This window comes from Acipenser ruthenus, chromosome 15 (genome assembly GCF_902713425.1).
Source record: "Acipenser ruthenus chromosome 15, fAciRut3.2 maternal haplotype, whole genome shotgun sequence".
Taxonomy (NCBI): domain Eukaryota; kingdom Metazoa; phylum Chordata; class Actinopteri; order Acipenseriformes; family Acipenseridae; genus Acipenser; species Acipenser ruthenus.
In genome coordinates this window covers 24,689,093-24,707,594 of record NC_081203.1, presented here as the reverse complement: position 1 = coordinate 24,707,594, position 18,502 = coordinate 24,689,093, and the positions used below count along the sequence as shown (strand labels likewise).

At 38.9% G+C, this 18,502-nt stretch overlaps 1 protein-coding gene across 6 annotated transcripts in view; it reads right to left on the bottom strand.

Annotated features, from left to right (window-relative positions):
- The window catches only part of LOC117422091 (BTB/POZ domain-containing protein 7), a 43,017-nt gene that overhangs the window by 17,167 nt on the left and 7,348 nt on the right, over window positions 1-18,502 (bottom strand). For 3 of the 6 annotated variants that reach the window (XM_034036744.3, XM_034036743.3, XM_034036745.3), the window contains 2 exons: window positions 5,941-6,106; window positions 2,560-3,642 (listed from right to left, as the gene is read on the bottom strand). In XM_034036744.3, coding sequence (XP_033892635.1) covers window positions 2,560-3,642; window positions 5,941-6,022 — 1,165 coding nt within the window. In that variant the 5' untranslated portion in view covers window positions 6,023-6,106. Of the gene's footprint in view, window positions 1-2,559; window positions 3,643-5,940; window positions 6,107-6,311; window positions 6,386-7,930; window positions 8,112-18,502 lie in introns of those variants that run through there. The other 3 variants (XM_058987565.1, XM_058987566.1, XM_058987567.1) reach the window with 3 other exon arrangements.

Here is an 18,502-nt window from a genome sequence, read left to right as displayed (position 1 = left end):
TAGGTTAGTGACCCACACTCTTCAGATTGGCTTTTAGCTTCTTCTACTCTGCATTTCAGTAGGGTAGGCACAGTAATAAGTTGGGTCTGCAAGAAAGTGGTTGCCCACAAACATTGTGTTTTAAATCCTGTTCTGTAAAAAAAAAAAGTTTTGATTTGTGAAAATTCCATTTTTGAAATTCAATTACTATCCACACTGTACATAACATTGAAATCCCTTTTGTACAGCTCTACTCACTGAAAATGATGCACCATTTGCTTTTGGTATCCTTTCAAAGGCTCTGTCCACATTATGCCTTTAAAACTGTAGAGTGCTAAATATGGTTAGTGTCTACACTACGCAGCGTTTAATACCATACTCGAGACCACCTCAGGGGGTAGTATCGAGTCCGGTTCTAAATTACATCGCATCAGGTAGTGCGGTTTGTCAGAAATGTGGACGCTGTAATACTGAACTACATTTTTTGTGTATTTCTCCAATATCCCAAAATACTTTTTGATATGTTTTGCCACCCTTCTGCACCAGCCTGAACACAGAAAAACCTCCCACCCCAGTACCAGTGATCTGATAATCAATTATGGATGTTCATTTAGTGTAATGCTATTTGTATAATTTCTTTAAAATATATATTTTAAAAAGGGAAAGAGAAAATAAAAAAGGCCATTTATGAAAACAGTACCAATTTTCTTTTACCTTATAAAACTATCCCTTCATGCTGTCTGTCTCAGTTATCTGAGCGATTCCTCAAACTATACAATAGGAGTGGTACAGTACATCACTGTGCAATAACAGGAACGCCATGAATCACCCCACTTAGTTTTACTTCAATTACCTTGTCTTCCGTTGAGAAGCTCTGCTTTGGTCTCCCTGACAGTTCATTTCATTTCTGATTGCTCCCACGCCACTGCAGTAGATAAAATTGCCCCACACTCTAATTCATGTTTTCCGCACTTTTGTGAACAGAACATACAAAAAGCTGGACAATGTACTGATCAGGATTAACCAGAAACATTTTAAGTCAAGCCAGTACTGTAAGTAGGATCTAAAAGCGAATGATCAAAAATTCTATTTACTGTAGGTCTATTTATTTATTCATTAACTACTGCAACTTGGAGAGCTCATTTATGAAATTCTGGGACGTCTTTCCCCCGGGGTGATTTCTCCAATACCCTCCCCTACACACTGCATGAAATGAGAGGTTAATAAACACAGAACTGAAGCTGCAGGAAAGACAACTGTGGTATTGCTGGAAGCCAAGCAAGATGGTACACCACTCGCTTATAACTGTTCTCTGTGGAATCTGCAAGCATGCTCATTCGATTTAGTTTTGCTTTGTTCCAGAAATCTGTTTTCAATTACGGGCTCAGAATTGTACAAGGGTGGGGGGTTGCATTTAGAGCTCAGCTAACAGCCATGGCTTTGAAACAGTCTGGATCGATGCCTTTAAAATGAGACACAGAGAAGACCGGGGCTGTAAACAGAGTCCAATCGAACTACCTTAAGATTACAATTCTCCTTTCATGGAAGTGGCTCTACAGTATAATATTTAGCTTGTGGTACACAGACTCTTAGCTTACTCCTGTTGCCCAGTTGGTTGCAACTTCTAGGTGTGACTATGCTAGCAATTAGGTCAACTTCCTAGTTTTTTTACAGATGGAATTATGGAAGATTGTTAAGTTTTAGATTCTATATTTCTTCCATCAACTGACTTCTTTATCGTATCCAGAAGCGCTACCCGCCCCGTTTACCCTGCAGTTGATTCTCATAAACATAAATTATGATTAATGGCTTGTCATCTCCTAGCCATAACAAAAAACCATTGGACTGTAATGATGGAAGAACACAATTTAGTCATACCCCACACAGTGATAAAGCTTAAGTTAAACTTAAAAATGGGCTCCCTATAGATATCTTCATAACAAGACTGAATGCCTGCCCATAAGAAACCATGGTTAGGCATTCTGAGTCTTTGGTTGAAGTCAATATCCTAGCATTTAAGTTAAAAATAAACATCTGTATTTTCCGCAGTAGCAATAATGGTCAACCAGTTACTCAGTTTCAAAATCAACAAAAAACACCACCACAGGAAATTGCTATGTAGCATCCCAACAAAATCAACTAATGGTTACCATTAGCGGTTTTTTAAACTGGAAGGCTGTGGGTCCATAGATACTGTACCCTGGTGGGACAGAATGTGCAGAGACTAGCTGGTGGACCAGAGCTATGCACTCTTTTCCCCATCGGTCTTGCTAGAAAAAAAAAAAAAGAAACACTGCACAATGGGAATCGGCTTACACGTATAAAAAAAAAAAAACATTATTGTGTAATGATGAAAAGATCAGAGGGAGGGGGGGATGAAACTGCACACCAAACACATAAGAACACTGCAACTCAGCAGTATGACTAAAAGTCATAGGCCAAAATTCCAACCCCAGAACTATTCAAACAGCGGGCCAACTACTACTGAATAGCAAATCAACAGTCACAGTAGCCAGCATCTTGTAAATTAATTTAGCAGTAAACATAGCCAAGCTGGAGATGGGGGGTAAGGTACTGTACCTTGTGCCAGCATGTTGAATTCCAAGAAGAGGGCTATGTGGTACAGCTCCATAGCTTCCTCGGCCCGACTCATATGCCCCTTCCCTGCCACCAGGGCTTGAACCTCACTCAGGCTACCTATCGAGGGGCTGCAGTGCAGGACATAGGAGAGGTCCACTATGTCGGTATACATGCAGTGCAGGATGACCTTGGCGTACTTCTTGGGGATGATGGACTCATCCAGGATAATCCTCGTGGGAGTCTGCAGTGTCCTGTCTGTAATCTCCTCTCCGGTCCGTATTCTCCTCTGGAGGAGGTTACGGAAAAAGGGAGAGCGAGCTGAAAGAACTGCCTTGTGGGCCCTCAGCTCCTCGTCCAGGCAGCCCCGATTCCCCCCGTAGGCTTCCACAAGCTCAGAGTCCGACGAGAAGCTGAGGACGGAGTCATAGTAGCACATGTAATCGAAAAGGCCCCGCATGTCTACATCCAGGGAGTTGGGCGTCCCAAACTCCTCGCTCAGCTGTACCAGGATGTCCACGTTCTGGAAGCGCGAATCCTCAATGCCAAACTCCCCTGTGTACAAATAGTGCAGCAGCGCAGAGAACATGGGCATGTCAATCCCGGCTGTGTTGATGTCCATCACGATTTCTGCCCCGTACTCTGGAGAAGAGGAAAGCAAGGACTTAAAAAACGGACACCGCGCGGCCAGGATGGCCCGATGCACGGGGAAGCAGGTGTCCTGGAATAACAGGTCAACATCAGTGCAGTATTTGTACTCGTAAAGATCAGACAGATCTTTCTGCAGCCTAAGGTTTTCTGGCCGGGCCAGGCTGGCTTGGAAGTTAAGCTCCTTAAGGGCAGTGGTGCCCTCATACTCCTCAACCAAGGCATTAGCATCCCGCACGTCCCAGCCAGAGAGCAGCTCTCGCATCTGCTTGGCATGGTCAGCCGAGCGGCTTGACTTGCGCCTCTTGATGAACTTTTTCTTGAGCGTGGCCAGCCCAGAGGACTTTTTCTTCTTGTCCTGTGGTTTCTCGTGCCCATGGTCCAGGCTGTAGAGCTTCGACTCGCAGCCGTAGCCCTGGTGGGAGTAGGATGAGGTTCCTGAAGAGAGAGACAAAAGAAAATAAGCGTCTGTGAACATCTTTAGGGACTTGAATTTTTAAGTGGTTACATTGGTGGCAGATGGCTGTAAAATCCTGCATGTTAAAACATTGATGGGGATAGAATTTAAATTATAGACCTATACCCTATGGAGATTATTGTGCAAAGAACAGCATATTTTTTGCTACTCAAAAAATCTTCTTGGGTATAAAATGTAAACTACTGCTTCAAATGAATTCATATTAAATGTTAATTCACAAGACGACACGTGCAACTATAAACAATTCTGTAGAATCAATTCTCAAACATTTCACTCAGGTTCGTACTCTTACTTTCTAAACAACAAAAAAATACATCTGATAATAACACAATTATTAAAATCAGTAGTTTAAAATGCAATTTCATTTTTTCTCAGGAGCAAATTGCAAAAAATCTCAGAACATGCAGAGCTACATTAGATGTCAAATTCAAGTATTGACCCTCCATTAGCTCCCTCTCCATAAATGCACATTTGCCTTGATACACTGGATAGTAATTAACTGCTAATACAGTATACACCTAAACTAAACCTGAATGACAGAAAAATAGCATAATGCCTATAAAAATAGGATCAATGGTATCCAACAGCTTTCCTGAATGACACAATCTTTGCAGCGCCAAACATTATACAACATTATTAGTGGATTTCATCTTAAGATGAGCAGACCTGAAATCCGAAAGAGTGTGTTAACTCTGGTTAATTAATTGTATACCACTTTGTAAACAGCATGAAGAGGCAATGTACTGCAAGTCTTAAGTAAAGAACTACACGAGGAGTGACTCTGACTTTCAACCACTGTGTCTGGACAAAGTTCTACTTTTGCAACACTATTAAAACAGTAGAAACACATTACTGAGTTATATTCCCTTAATAGCACTTCTGGACGTCTCAATCAAAGGTTTAGATTTTCATTTGAAGAGGTAATTGAACTTCATTTTTGAAGCACGAATTAGATATTTCTTTTTTAAGTGCAGCTTAATGACACCAAGGTTAATTACCATTACACTATGAGGAGATCAAATTAACTTGTTTTACTTTGATTAAACACAGCTTTGAAGAAACGTCCCTAAATGCTCCCAAAGATGTAAACACTGGGTTCTTGTACATTATGTGGTAGACTTCTCAAACAACTGAGGGCACTCAAAACACATTTTTTATATACCCTACAGTAGCTTTTTACTGGTCATTTCCTGCATTTAATTTTGGAGGCACTTTTTCCAACTATACTACAATCTGTAGTTTTTTCAACCAGTTTTGTATCCTACAATACTGTACAACAAACTTAAATTGAATGTGAAAGTTTGTGCATGAGAGAGAGAGAGAGAGAGAGAGAGAGAGAGAGAGAGAGAGAGAGAGAGAGAGAGAGAGAGAGAGAGAGAGAGAGAGAGAGAGAGAGAGAGAGAGAGAGAGAGAGAGAGAGAGAGAGAGAGAGAGAGAGAGAGAGAGAGGAGAGGAGAGATTCCTGCTCAAGTCCCAACAAGTTTGCCTCAGATAATGCATTTTCAGCATGGTATTCACATAGCAATCACAAAACTATGAATTTTGCACTATCCAATACAGAGGTAGAATTCCTGCTTACAGGACACTTATGTGCAGAGATTTCTCCTAATGCGAGAAATATATGCCAAGTGAAAATGACAAGCACCCATCATTATAAGCAAGCAGATCTGGATGAATGGCTGACTATTAAAACGGCTTGGATTTCCACCAGCTATCTACCACGGTTTAAAGCTATACATTCTATTTTTTTTTTTTATAATTCTTGGTAGTTATTTTTCTGTATGCTTTGACATTTGGGATTTCTGTTTGCAATTCATTTGGTTTAAACTGTGCATCAATTCCATTAAAGTTAAGTAGGCTGGCCCTTTTTCCCCTCCCCCTCCCCCTCCCCCTCCCCCTCCCCCACCCTCCTTAATGTTTAAATATTCTTATTTTCCTGCTGCATGACTCGTCTGGACCTTGGAACCTAAATCAAATCTCCATGCATCAGCCATTTTCTCCCAAACTATTTGTTGAATTTAGAATGATAAAACCGTTTCTGTGAACTCTATGGGGTATGAGAAGTTGCCTTGTCAAGAAAAAATATGTATTATGAAGTATAGCCTAGATAAGATTCTTAACATGGTAAAATTATACTTACAATTACACCGGGGAAATAAGACAGTGGCATATACAAATATCAATTGATTGCTTTCTTACACAAGTGAATACATTAGGGTGGAAAGGGGCGGGGTAGGGATGAAAGGGCTTTACTGTACCTATAAATGTCTGCTGTGTCTGTGAGTTTCCCCCAATCCGAGGGGAGCACGAGTGAGGGTAGTTAGATGCATTAACACCCATTTTCTTCACATCAGCTCCTGGGTCCACTCCTTCATTCTGCCCAGTGTTGTTTTTGACTTGCTACTGTATTCATTTCATCCATTCCTGAAAGAGTGGGAAGAAACATTTAATTATTTAAGACAACATGATGGGTGTTTTTTACACAATAGGCCATGTGAATGCTCCATTGAATTAAACAAAAAAAACACACAACACTTATCCAATTAAGTGTTCAAAAGAATAAAGTGCAATAAAATGACATTTACAATTTCAAACTTCCTTCAAAAAAGATGCTGCTAGTTCCTTGTACCTAATCACTGCATGTGGACAGGAATCAGGATGCAGCAGTTTATCTACAGGGTTGTATTTGAAATGTTTGCATATCCTGGTTAAAAAAAAAAGGGAAAACATTTAAAGAATCAAAAATATCCTCGGCACAATAAAACAGGGAACTGAAATACTGTTAACACTATCAACATAAGAGGTATTGGTTTAAAAGCATTAGCTAGCTATTACTTTTAATAATTATTTTCTGTTTCCCATTCTATTGACGGTTTTCAAAGGATTTCTATTTTTAAAAAGCTGCTGTTTTATTGAGGCCAATTGTGATGGTTGATTTAGGAACAGTATTTTCACTGGATTTGGTGTAACTAGCTGTAAATACATCTAAAAAAAAAAAAACCTTATGGAGGTTCAGCACTTTGTTGAACTGGGCATCCATTATAGACTGCCCACAAACTACAACACAGTTTGTTATATATTGCCATGAAGTTGCTACAAGCAAAACTAAGCATGCTCATGTACTGCACTTAACTGATAAATCCTTTATTTTAGGGCCACAGAGAACAGTTAGTTCATCATGGTACAGCATAAAGTTTAAGCTGGCAAGAATGACAAATTTATGCAGATTCAACTTCTGAATTATGCGTTTGTTTTTCCTATGATAGGCTCACAAACGCATACTACTCTTGAGAGGGACAGTGAGCTTTACTACTGTGTCTGCAGACAAGGCTTGAATTAAAACACACATCAAGGGCAGCGGTTTAGTCAAAACTGACAGGGTTTACTAATTTTGCTACTAGATTTGAGGACTGTCAGTCAAAATGAGTGACAACTCGACTCTCTGCCAGTAAAAGGGCAGTGCGCACTAACTGAATAGGAATGAGAGGTTCTGTTAAAGATACTGAAGCCTGTGGGAAGCTTTTAACTCCCACTGTTCATGACAAAGAAAAGTGCTGTTGAATTGTCCCTTAACATGTAAACCGAGATTAACATGTGAAAGCCTTCCTCAAAACCCCACGGCGCTTAAAAATCACGAGCCATTAGGAGGTTTGCATAGACTACTTCAAATATCGTACACAAACCCACATCTGTGAATTAGGTGAAATGCCATTTTTCAAAAACTCAAAAAAAAATATAAAAGTACATTTTATGTTAAAACTGATTTTTCAACATTTCAGGGTGGCACTTACCCACTGAATTTATTTATCTATTTATTTGTCCAGCCTGTTGGACACATCGTTTAGAAGTTAGCAATGTTTTCAGTCCACAGGCTTGGAGGTTGTTGGTGAATCATATAACCTCTAACCACACACTATTTTGAATTCCAATAGCCTGTTCAGCCAAACACAAGCCAGCACCAGTCCCTTGCAGCACGTACAGCCAATTTATATTATTGACATTTCTGTGTTTAATAGGGGGTTGTGGGTAATCCAGTGACAGAGTGGAGGGACACAGAAGTTGTAGTTGTAACACAGCACAGACACTCAGGACTTATTCACAACGAGCAGGAAATATCACCCGATTACCAACAATGGTATATCATGGGTGATCAAACAAGTGTGCAAGATGGCAAAAAAAAAAAACAAGGCAAAAAAAACCCCCACTGAAAACAAAAGGCTGCCGTGAAGACGATGAGCAGCGACACACCTCACATACTTTGTGTTAAAGATCCCAAACTAATCCTTTTTCACAAAAGTCGTGTTTGTTGTCCGGTAGCATGGGTGGCCCTGCTCCTTGGCTCGTAGCTGGGAGGTGTCAGATGCTCCGCCAGGACACGCCCATCTGCCGGTTAGGGAGCCACAGCTGACCAATCCCCAGCTGCTTATCCCTGCAAACCGAACACAGTAGGTATCATGTCCCAGATGGAGCATCTACCTAAAATTTACAAAACAATAACACAAAACACGAAAGGAGAAATAAAACACTACACATTAAACTTAGCCCTGCCACAAGTCCCACCTCTGCTTTAGCAGAACTGATCCCATAGGTTGTGGTACATATACCAGGAGGAGATCATAGGAGATACAAAATTCCAGCTCAAATTAACCATATTCTGGGGAGGGGTTTCCTCCAGTATATATAAAAACTACATGTGATGGAGAAAACAGTTCCAGAGAAGAGGCTGTGTGCAGTCTCTATTCCGTTTCATTTTTCAGAATATTTTAAGTACTGATTAACATGGCTTACTTGATCTCCAGCTGCAGTAACACTTGCAATTTGAAAGTGACGCCGCATAATGAAGAAAATTGTTTACAAGTCTAGTTTAGACATGCTGTGCACAGCTTTCTTTGTTGGTCTAAGACTGTGTAAAACATCATTTGTGCTAGGATATTGACTGAATATGGTACAACGAAAAATGCTTTTACTGGTATCTAGTGCTGGGATGAACACGGGATTTTCATGTTCGGATATTCGCTCATAGTTTAAATATTTGTTAATTTTTTATTTATTTATTTATTTATTTATTTAAGTAATAAAAGCCATTATATTGTCCTGAATGCATGCAGAGACAGCATAGCAGCAAAAGCAGAGGGCATGGCCATGGACCCTGCGTGTGTGTCTATTTTACAGCAGGACCTTACAATATGTAACACGTTAAAATAGAAAAATATCCCAGGAGTAAAGAATAAGTTGTGTAGGACTTATTTACCCCAGTGAATTACGTACAAAACAAAGGATGCCAACAGCAGTTCAAGTTAAACATTGTTTTGTTTATTCCTGAAATAAATAGTGCTCCCTCGCTATATACGAGCGTTATAACCAAAGAGCATTATAAAAACGGGGGATGGGGATTTTGTTATGGCAAGTAATGCAAGGTGCTATTCCAGCTCGGAGAATGTATTCTCATCTATTTAGACACAGATCAGGTAAGTGAAGGAAACCACAGCACTAAGCTTCCCTGCACAATGCCTGCACCAATAAGCATCAACCTTGCCCTGGGCGAACCCCTCGAGGGAGGAAATTGAAAAGCTTGGCTTTCAAGTGAATTTAATCTTTGGCTCTACCTCTTTGGTGTCTGATGGTCTCTCAATATTAGTGCCAAATAAAATAGTGGATTTGGAACATTGACTGGAAGCACACACAGTACAGTCGGCGCCACTTTATCGGGACACATCGGGAGAAGCAAAAATATCCTGAAGAATGAAATAACGTCACATTATGAGTAAATGTTAAATACATCATTTAAAATACTAGTCAATTGTTTTTTTTCTATTCCTAAACAAAACATAAAAGTTTTTCTACATTAAATAAAGAATCCTATCTGATCACAAGGCGAGGCACTGCGATGTCGACACGCCAACTTTCTTTGCAACAGCAGCCTGAGAAATCAGAGGACTCGGCTCCCTCCAGAGTTCAGCGTGGTTTACACAATTTACGTAAGTCACAGAGTAATCACGTACTCACTGCACTGTGCTTCGCGAACCTGTCTTCCTATGAAAAGCGATCTTCGTTTATCAATTGTCCAATATGCTTCAATTTCTCTTTGACTTGGTTGTCAAAAAAAAACCCCAAAAAACCAAACACCACCATCACAAATTGGAGCTGACAAAGTTAAAATCCTTTGTTTAAAGGATATTTTATCTTTAACTGTGTATTTCTAAGCTCAACACAAAACCACTGACTTGTATGGATGGTTGGAGGCAATGCTATTTGAAGAGATTTCTCAGTTAACAGGCCTTTACACAAATCACACCAAGAGCTAGTCTAATGTTGCAGCGGCATGGACGAGGGAAAGTCCAGCAAAACTGCTTACTCTGTAGCATTAAACTGAAGAAACCACATTGGGGGGGGGGGGGGGGAACCATGGGGATTTCTGTGTTTTTCAATGTACACTACAGGGCAAGCGTGTCCTTACTTTAGTACTGTATTTCAATCTTGTCTAGTTTGTAAATGTAATCTTTGTTTTGGGTGTTCCCATTTATTGAAACTATATTATTTGGTACCTTTGTTGGCACACTCAAAACTGGAAGGGAATGAACACTTGCCTAGAGACTTCATGGATTCTCTGAAGTTCAGTTTGAGGCTCTTTATGACTATTTAGCAGGGTTTCAGCACAGCAGCTGCTTAACAAGTGTGGTTCCTAACGGAGACACTCTACAAGGAATACTTTATAAATCACAAACGTCCCCGCCCTCAAATGATGTACATGTATTGATCCTTTTTGCAACAACTTCTTCCCAGGCCTGTAAACAAACACAGTTGCTACTTAATAATCCCTCCATAAAGGCCCTACTGTTAAATTGTTTGTTTCCCCATGTTCTCTTTGCACTGATCTGATGGCCTGTGCTCTGTGACAGATTCTCAACCGCAGAGGCAGCCTGGATTACGTGTCGCTAATGAGAGGTGACAGCTCACTGCACCACTGAGGCAGCTGTGCGCTGACTAATACCCTAAACACAGCTCCACGACATTCCTGCAACAAGACCCTCCCCCCACATAAAAATAAAAGCAGTTCATGTGGCCCTGCCCATGGATTCTGTGATGGCAACATGGAAAAATGGGGCGTGGGCACAGAATGAGCGGTCTTCCATTCATGTTTATGCAGTTTTGATTTCAACACCTATACACAGAGCTCCTTCTGTAGCATGCAATGTTTAAGTGCTACCTGATCAGCAATGGGTTTCCTACTAACCATGCAATTTTTAATTTATGTACGGAACAAGCACAATAAAGCGTAAAATAAAAAGCCATGCAAGTTCTTCCTCTCGCAGAGAGAAAAAAAAAAAAGAAAAGAGGAAAACATAAAAATACTTAAAGAACATAAGAAAGTTTACAAACAAGAGGAGGCCATTCGGCCCATCGTGCTTGTTTGGTTGTTAGTAGCTTATTTCATCAAGCAGTTTCTTGAAGGATCCCAGGGTGTCAGCTTCAACAACATTACTGGGGAGTTGGTTCCAGACCCTCACAATTATCTGTGTAAAAAAGTGCCTCCAATTTTCTGTTCTGAATGCCCCTTTATCTAATCTCTATTTGTGACTCCTTGTGAGTCCTTGTTTCTTTTTTCAGGTTGAAAGTCCCTTGGGGCAACATTGTCAATACCTTTTAAAATTTTGAATGCTTGAATCAGATTGCCGCGTTGCCTTGTTTGTTCAAGACTGAACAGATTCAATTCTTTAAGCCTATCTGCATATGACACGCCTTTTAAACCTGGAATAATTGTGATCGCTCTTCTTTGCACTCTTTCTAGGCAGCAATATCCTTTTTGTAGCGAGGTGACCAGAACTGAACACAATATTCTAGATGAGGTCTTACTAATGCATTGTAAAGTTTTAACATTACTTCCCTTAAATTCAGTTCCCAAGCATCTTATTTGCCTTTTTTAGAGCTTCCCCACATTGTCTAGATGAAGACATTTCTGAGTCAACATAAACTTCAATTTCAGTAGCTCCCATATGATATTTATAATGCATATTTTTATTGCCTGCGTGCAGTACCTTACACTTTTCTCTATTAAATGTATTGCCGGATGGCTTATATAAGTATTCATTCAGACCCCTTTCTTTGAACTAAAAAGACTTTGTCAGAACTGCAAGTCAAACTCAGGGAACAGTTTATGCAGAAGACTTATTTATTTATTTTTTTTCTACTCCACCATAAATAATTTACTGTTTTCGAATACTAAAATGCTTTGGCAAATAAATGCTTTGTTTGAAATCACTCACAAAAAGCTATTTAGCGTACATGATGATGAGATTTTAAACTTACGATTACCATTTTTCTCTTTTGATATTAGTTTTTATTTCTATCCTACAAGTAATAATCTTTCTTCATAATCTTGTATTAGTTTAGACTGGCACTGCATATTTCAGGGTACGACTGCAGTACATTGGTATTCAATCTTCCCTATACAAAGGTATTTGATTTGAGTTACCTAATATTGTATAGAGTAATTAAAATATGTACTAGTTTAAGGATAATACAGAAGGACATCTAATAAAAGACTGTAGTAGTCCAGGCCCAGGCTGTTTATCAAATTTCACAATATGGAGTTAAACCCAAGCCCTTGATATAATCATCCATCCAACTGATTTCCATTCCATTTCAGGAAATCATTAAGACTGGATGTCGTTGTTAAATCTGGTTTGTATGGTATTGAAATGCTATGAAATACTTCAGTAACATAATACACAATATTTCCAGCTTGTTGATGTGTTGTAGTGTTGAAACCTTTATACAAATAAAAAATGACTTTTTTGCATAGCAAATGAAACACTGAAATTCTTATTTTGCTGTGGTATTTCTGAGCTATTGGAGCCTATTCTATTTTTATTCTCTCTGTTTCAGCTCAGTCCTTTTAAAGCAATAGAGTTTGTCTGCACCAGTAATTCAATTGAACTTTCAGAGCCCACTACCATAACTGTGTACATAGGCTTACTGAATGGGGTTATTCAGGATATAGCAAAGACCATATCTTAAAAGCGGATTGTCCCGGCTGGGTCCATAGCAGTTTCCTGGAACACTTCCTTAGAACTTCAGACGGCTCTGATGGACAGGGAGACTGCTGTCTGGGGGTAGGGGGGGGGGGGCACGACACACTTCCTAGCAGACTGTTAAGTGTCCCGTTGCTTATAGAGAACAGCAAAGGGTGCAGTCTAGTATGCTTCCATTAATTTAGATCGGAGGCTCTTGGTGTGTCTCTAGAGGGAGCTCAGGCGAGTCAGGGAATCTTCAATGATTTGCACAAAAAAAACAAGCTAATAAGATTTTAGCTATGATCTAGTTGCAATACATATTAGCAACATTTCTAAATAATAATACTCAGTAGAACCACAAACCTTTAATGTTATTGCTTTTATAAATTGACTCATTATTACCAAAACTGTACAGAATCACATCCATGAAGAGTAAGCAGTTTTAATGAAAGTATATGCACCAAAAACATAGGTCTTGTTTATTGAAAAGCAAACAAATGCATTTCAGAATGGAGTACACTACAATAGCACTGTGCAGACATGTAGATTACAAGCTTATCAAATTCAGGAACGGCGACTCGGGCTGACAACAGCATCCCAGTAAAGCCTGAAAAATCTGGAATGCTGGGGCTCAAAACAAAGACAAGCCTTTGGAAAAATAAAGCTTTCCTGTAGGCTGTTGTCTGCAACAGAACACCTCTGCTCTCCATTTAACTTTCCAGAGCAGCCATGAATGGTACTCAAAATTCATATTGAGAGGATGGCACTACATGGAAATTCAGGACCACAAACTCTGCACTTGCAACAAAAGTCGCCAATCAGAAAATAAATAAAACTACAACCACACCAGCATTAAAGTGATGGATTACATCTAACAATTGGAAATGAGACCCCATGACTTAGGTTTGTTCGGATAACATTTTATTTAAACAAGACCTTATTATGCATTAATAATGCAATGTATCAATTTAAATTATTCATTGAAATCTGGTAGTTATACAGTAAATATCTGACAGATAACTTTACACAACAAAACATATAATTAAAGCACAGAAATGAAATGAGAATATTTTACAAATGTATTATTAATGAGAATTCGCATCATTTCGCACAAAGTGTATCAATCATTTACTGTCTATGGATCCCTTTATCTTAAAGGCTATTATGAGGAATAAGGTGACAACAAAGCTTTATCTATATATCCACACATAGCTTGCTAATATTAGAGTGCTGAATTTTGGTACTGGAACACAAAGGTTCAATAAAGAAAATTGCCCATAAGGGGAAACTGTTAAAAACCACATATGAATATTACAGTTAACTGCTGTATTAGCATTGCATCACTCAGTGATTAACACACCTTAATTAACCATATGATATTGGTTTCAATAGTGTCCCCTACAGCTTATGTGCATGTTTCTTCTCATTATAGACTTGTTCTGTGCCAAAATCTAGCACTCTGCATCAGCTTTATAAGCCACAGCACCCTAAGTGATATGTGAGAAAATACATTACTGTTCACCAGTGTAAAAGCACAATGAAAGTCAGTCAGCTGTGTAGTAGAGGCAAATGGCAGAGAATCTCTCAACAGTGGGGGTCATACTGTAGAGTGGAGAGAGTCCCATGTGTGTCCATTTAAAGGCCGTTGTAATAAAATTAGTTCCATTACTACTTGATAATTAATTTAATTTATCCTGTGATCATTGCAGACATTTTTTTCAGTTACTGGAGCATTCCCTTGAGTTGGTCTCGTTTTAAAATTCTGTGGTAAATCAATTCCATGTTAAATTGAACCTTGTTGTGACTTTAAAAAACTCTACAACTGCAGGACTCGAAATTAAACACCGGTAATTGCCATGGGTGCCCTTCTCAATTGCAGTGATGCCCCTCAAAATGTATGTCTATTCATGGCCATTATGGCCGCAGTGCCCTTTCAGCTACAGCAACTAGAGATGCCTGGATAAGTGTTTGGATCCAAACAAGAACATGATTACGCAATTTACGTGGTTAAATCACATCAGCAGGAACAATAACAAAAATCAAAACAACGAACACGACCCTTTCAAGCACATGGATTTCTACCAAGCGTAGTAGTAATAATAATAATAATAATAATAATAATAATAATAATAATAATAATAATAATGCCATCTCAGAAAAAAGACCACTGCTGCTGTACCCTTGAGCAAGGTACTTTACCTAGATTGCTCTAGTAAAAACCCAACTGTATAAATGGGTAATTGTATGTAAAAATAATGTGTAAAAAATAATGTAATTGTATGTAAAAATAATGTGATATCTTGTAACAACTGTAGGTCACCCTGGATAAGGGTATCTGCTAAGAAATAAATCAAGGACCTCTTTATCCAGGCATGCAATTTATTTATTTATTTTTTTAATTTAGTAGCCGGCAATTGATTTTACCCCATTTATCTCCCAATTTGAAATATCCAATTGTATTTTAGGCTCAGCTCACTGCTACCACCCCTGCGCTGACTCGGGAGCAGTTATTTCAGAGCACACCAATAATAAATAAATCATTTCGCCCCTCTGCCACAGCCTAGGGCTTGTGTTAATTTATGAAAAAAACATACGTTACAGCTGTACCTGCACTGGGGCAAAGATAACTTTTAATAGAAGAATGATGTACTACTTATAAAAATGCAAAGAAGACTGGTACAAGAGAAGATTAAGCTGCAGTTATACAAAAAGAAAAGCATCTCAGTCTTTCTCATGCTCAATGAGCGAGAGAAAAAAACTTGCTGGTGCAAGCATAAAACCTAGTTAAGTTTTATAATGTAATAAAAAGCACCAGACGCGCTTCTCAGCTTACGCTACATCCGAGTAATTTATTTATTTATTTTTTTATAACCCTGCACGTAGACAATGCATAGTGCTTCAAATGCAAAGCGAGATAATAAAACAGGACAAAGCAAAGATTACGCTCCTCTTAGGGGCTTAAAGTCAGCCTGCATGAACTATAACTTCATGTAATTGTGGGTCAAAAATCATTTGCGTGGGTCAGTGGGCATCAAGGACACACTAATGGGGAAATCTAAAGTATATTCAAGGAGATTAGATACAAAGGTCACCCACAGGCTTCTGCATCTCATATTTTTAATTATAAATTGTTATGAAACATTTGAAATAGTTAGAGCAGCTCCTTAAGTTCCATAAACCATCACCAATCTCCTCTTCAAAAGTGAAAACCAGTTCTGCTCAAGTTTTAACCTGAAAAGCACTCTTACCTACCGATATACTCTTAAGGCCGGTTGTTTTACTGTGGTTCCAAACATGACAGGTCTGAAAACGTATTTAAAAAGGTGCACTTTTAGAAAAATAAATAAATAAATAAAAATAAATAAAATAAATCTGCTCTCCTCATCCATTAAATTCGGAACATCCTGTACTTGACCCCCTTCTCTAATTCAGTCTAATGTTACCATAAGCTGATTGTACTGCTTAAAAAAGACAAAGACATAAGAATTAGACTGCCATGATTATGGCTACAAGTCTTTGTCATGCCTTCATATGGAATTTCCCTCACTTAACGAAGAATTATTTAAAAGCGAATCACTGTAACCGTTTAGTTTCTAAAGCCAGTAGCTTTGTCAGTGTCTATTACTGTGCATGCTGTACCAACTTCCCCTCTATGAGTGATGAGACCTATTTCTGGACTTGTCAAATACACACACCCTCTTTTTCACAGTCCTGCTTGCGTGCTGTGTTTACCAAGTCAAGCTGGAAACAAAAACAAAAGAAAGGTTCGTCTGCCACATTTCCTTTTTAGAGGACATGCTGTATTAACCCCATACTGCTGATGTCAATGCCATGAAAACATACGGCACGATCTACATACACAGAACATACTACTGAGGTGACTTCTCATCCAAACTGGCCATTTTTTAACCAAGGAAACTCAAATTCAACCATTAAGCTGCAAGACCAACAAACTTAGCATATCTCTTTCAGGATTTACATAAACACTGTAGGGGACAGGTCTTTAACAAAATATAAAACGGTACACAGAATTGTTCAATTGTTAATCCCCTTCAGGTTCATTCTTGTCCGCTGGAATTTCTCGCTGAATGTATTATTTTATAATACGTTAAAAGGTCTCTGTTTTGTTGCTGGTTACTGTGCGTTCACAAATGCAACAACCCTCATAAAATAATCCAATATGCTAATGCCTGGTCTATCAGGATAAACAGCTGCCCAAGGAATAGCTTTGGAGCTGCCATTAAACATTTTTAAATTAAGAGATGACCTCTGTTTTAACCCGGAATCTCCAAATGCAGCCCATGCAATTACACAAAACATTCTGCAGAGCCACTGTGTCGCTAACATTCACAACTTTCTGGTGCTGAATGGATGTGAGCGGTAATCAATAGTCCCAGCTGCCATTAGCTTTGCACCACCCAACCCACAGTCCCAGGGGTTCTGGAAATGAACAGCCTGTCAACACACGCTATTAAGTTGGTTACAATCAATCAAAATCTTTGCAATATTAAGAACTAGCTTTCAGTCTCTATAGAATTAAACTGAGAAAAATTGCATCTGTATCTCAAAAAAAAAGGTTTTATTGGCTGCTGTTCAAGAGTTTGAGGCATTTCAGAACAGTAGGAAAGGATTTTTTGTGGCTGAGGAATACAAGTCGACCGTACTAATGTAGCTATTCTCGATCCTCGATTCTGAAGCACTCTCAAAACTCAGTTTTATCAATGGACTTGTCACTGTGATTGGAATGTGTGCTGCTGAATTTCAGAGCTGCACTATTTGTCAGTTCCTGTTCATAGTTCACTGATTTGGTGTCATTCTGTAACCAGCTCAGTTACTTACCTATTTTAGTTTTGATTGCTTCTATTTGTATTGTAAGACTCTCAAATTGTGCTTAAATGTTTGAAGTGAATGATAAATTCACTTTTCACATTGGACAGCAGCACTTAAACTGAAATGCAGTCAAATTAGATTGAGCTCAGAACCAAAACGTACCTCTCATGACAAACCTGCCCAATGTTATTTTCTGCTACAACAGATGTTATTTTTTGTTATGACATGTCGTGAGCACAAACATGGTCTATCTATGAAAATGAATTCTCACATTCTCTGTAGAAACATATTAATTAAAAGACCAGATGACACAATGGGAATTGAGCCAGTCATTGTTCTGTGCATCATTATCTCAAAGGTTTAAACAATTCAGTAGCATTATTGCCCCTGGTAATCATTGACAACTGTTTGCTGATAGAACTTCTTCAGACAGCTTACAATATTTTAAGAAAATTGTACTGCAGCTTGCAACCTGGCTGTTACCCTCATCTAAATCATTTATGGACACAAAAAAGTCTATTAACCTCTCGAAGATGAGAAGTGACAACAGCATGACACAGCTGGCGGCAATAGGCAAGAATAAAGAGACAAATAAAATACAGCATTGATTTGAATTTTTTTCTGGTACTGACTATGCTTCGCTTCACACCGTCACAGGAACCGATTGAGATTCCCTTTGGGTTCCAAAGCACTCCACATAAATGTTCTTCTTAATTACAACATGCAGTTCTGTAATAGAACTTTAGAACAGTGATGAAAGCTGTACAAATGAAGACTGATGGCTGAAACAGAGCAGGCACGAGTGTTAGGTTGCAATTCAACTATTTTATAGACTAGCTTTTCTATTTCACTTCTTGACCAATGTTATAAAACTCACACTTGTTCCAAGAATACTGTACACCAGTCCTGCTCCCAATACGCCACACAGTCTCAAGGGAGAAAATCAGAGGCAGCAACTCCATGACTAAGAGTTACT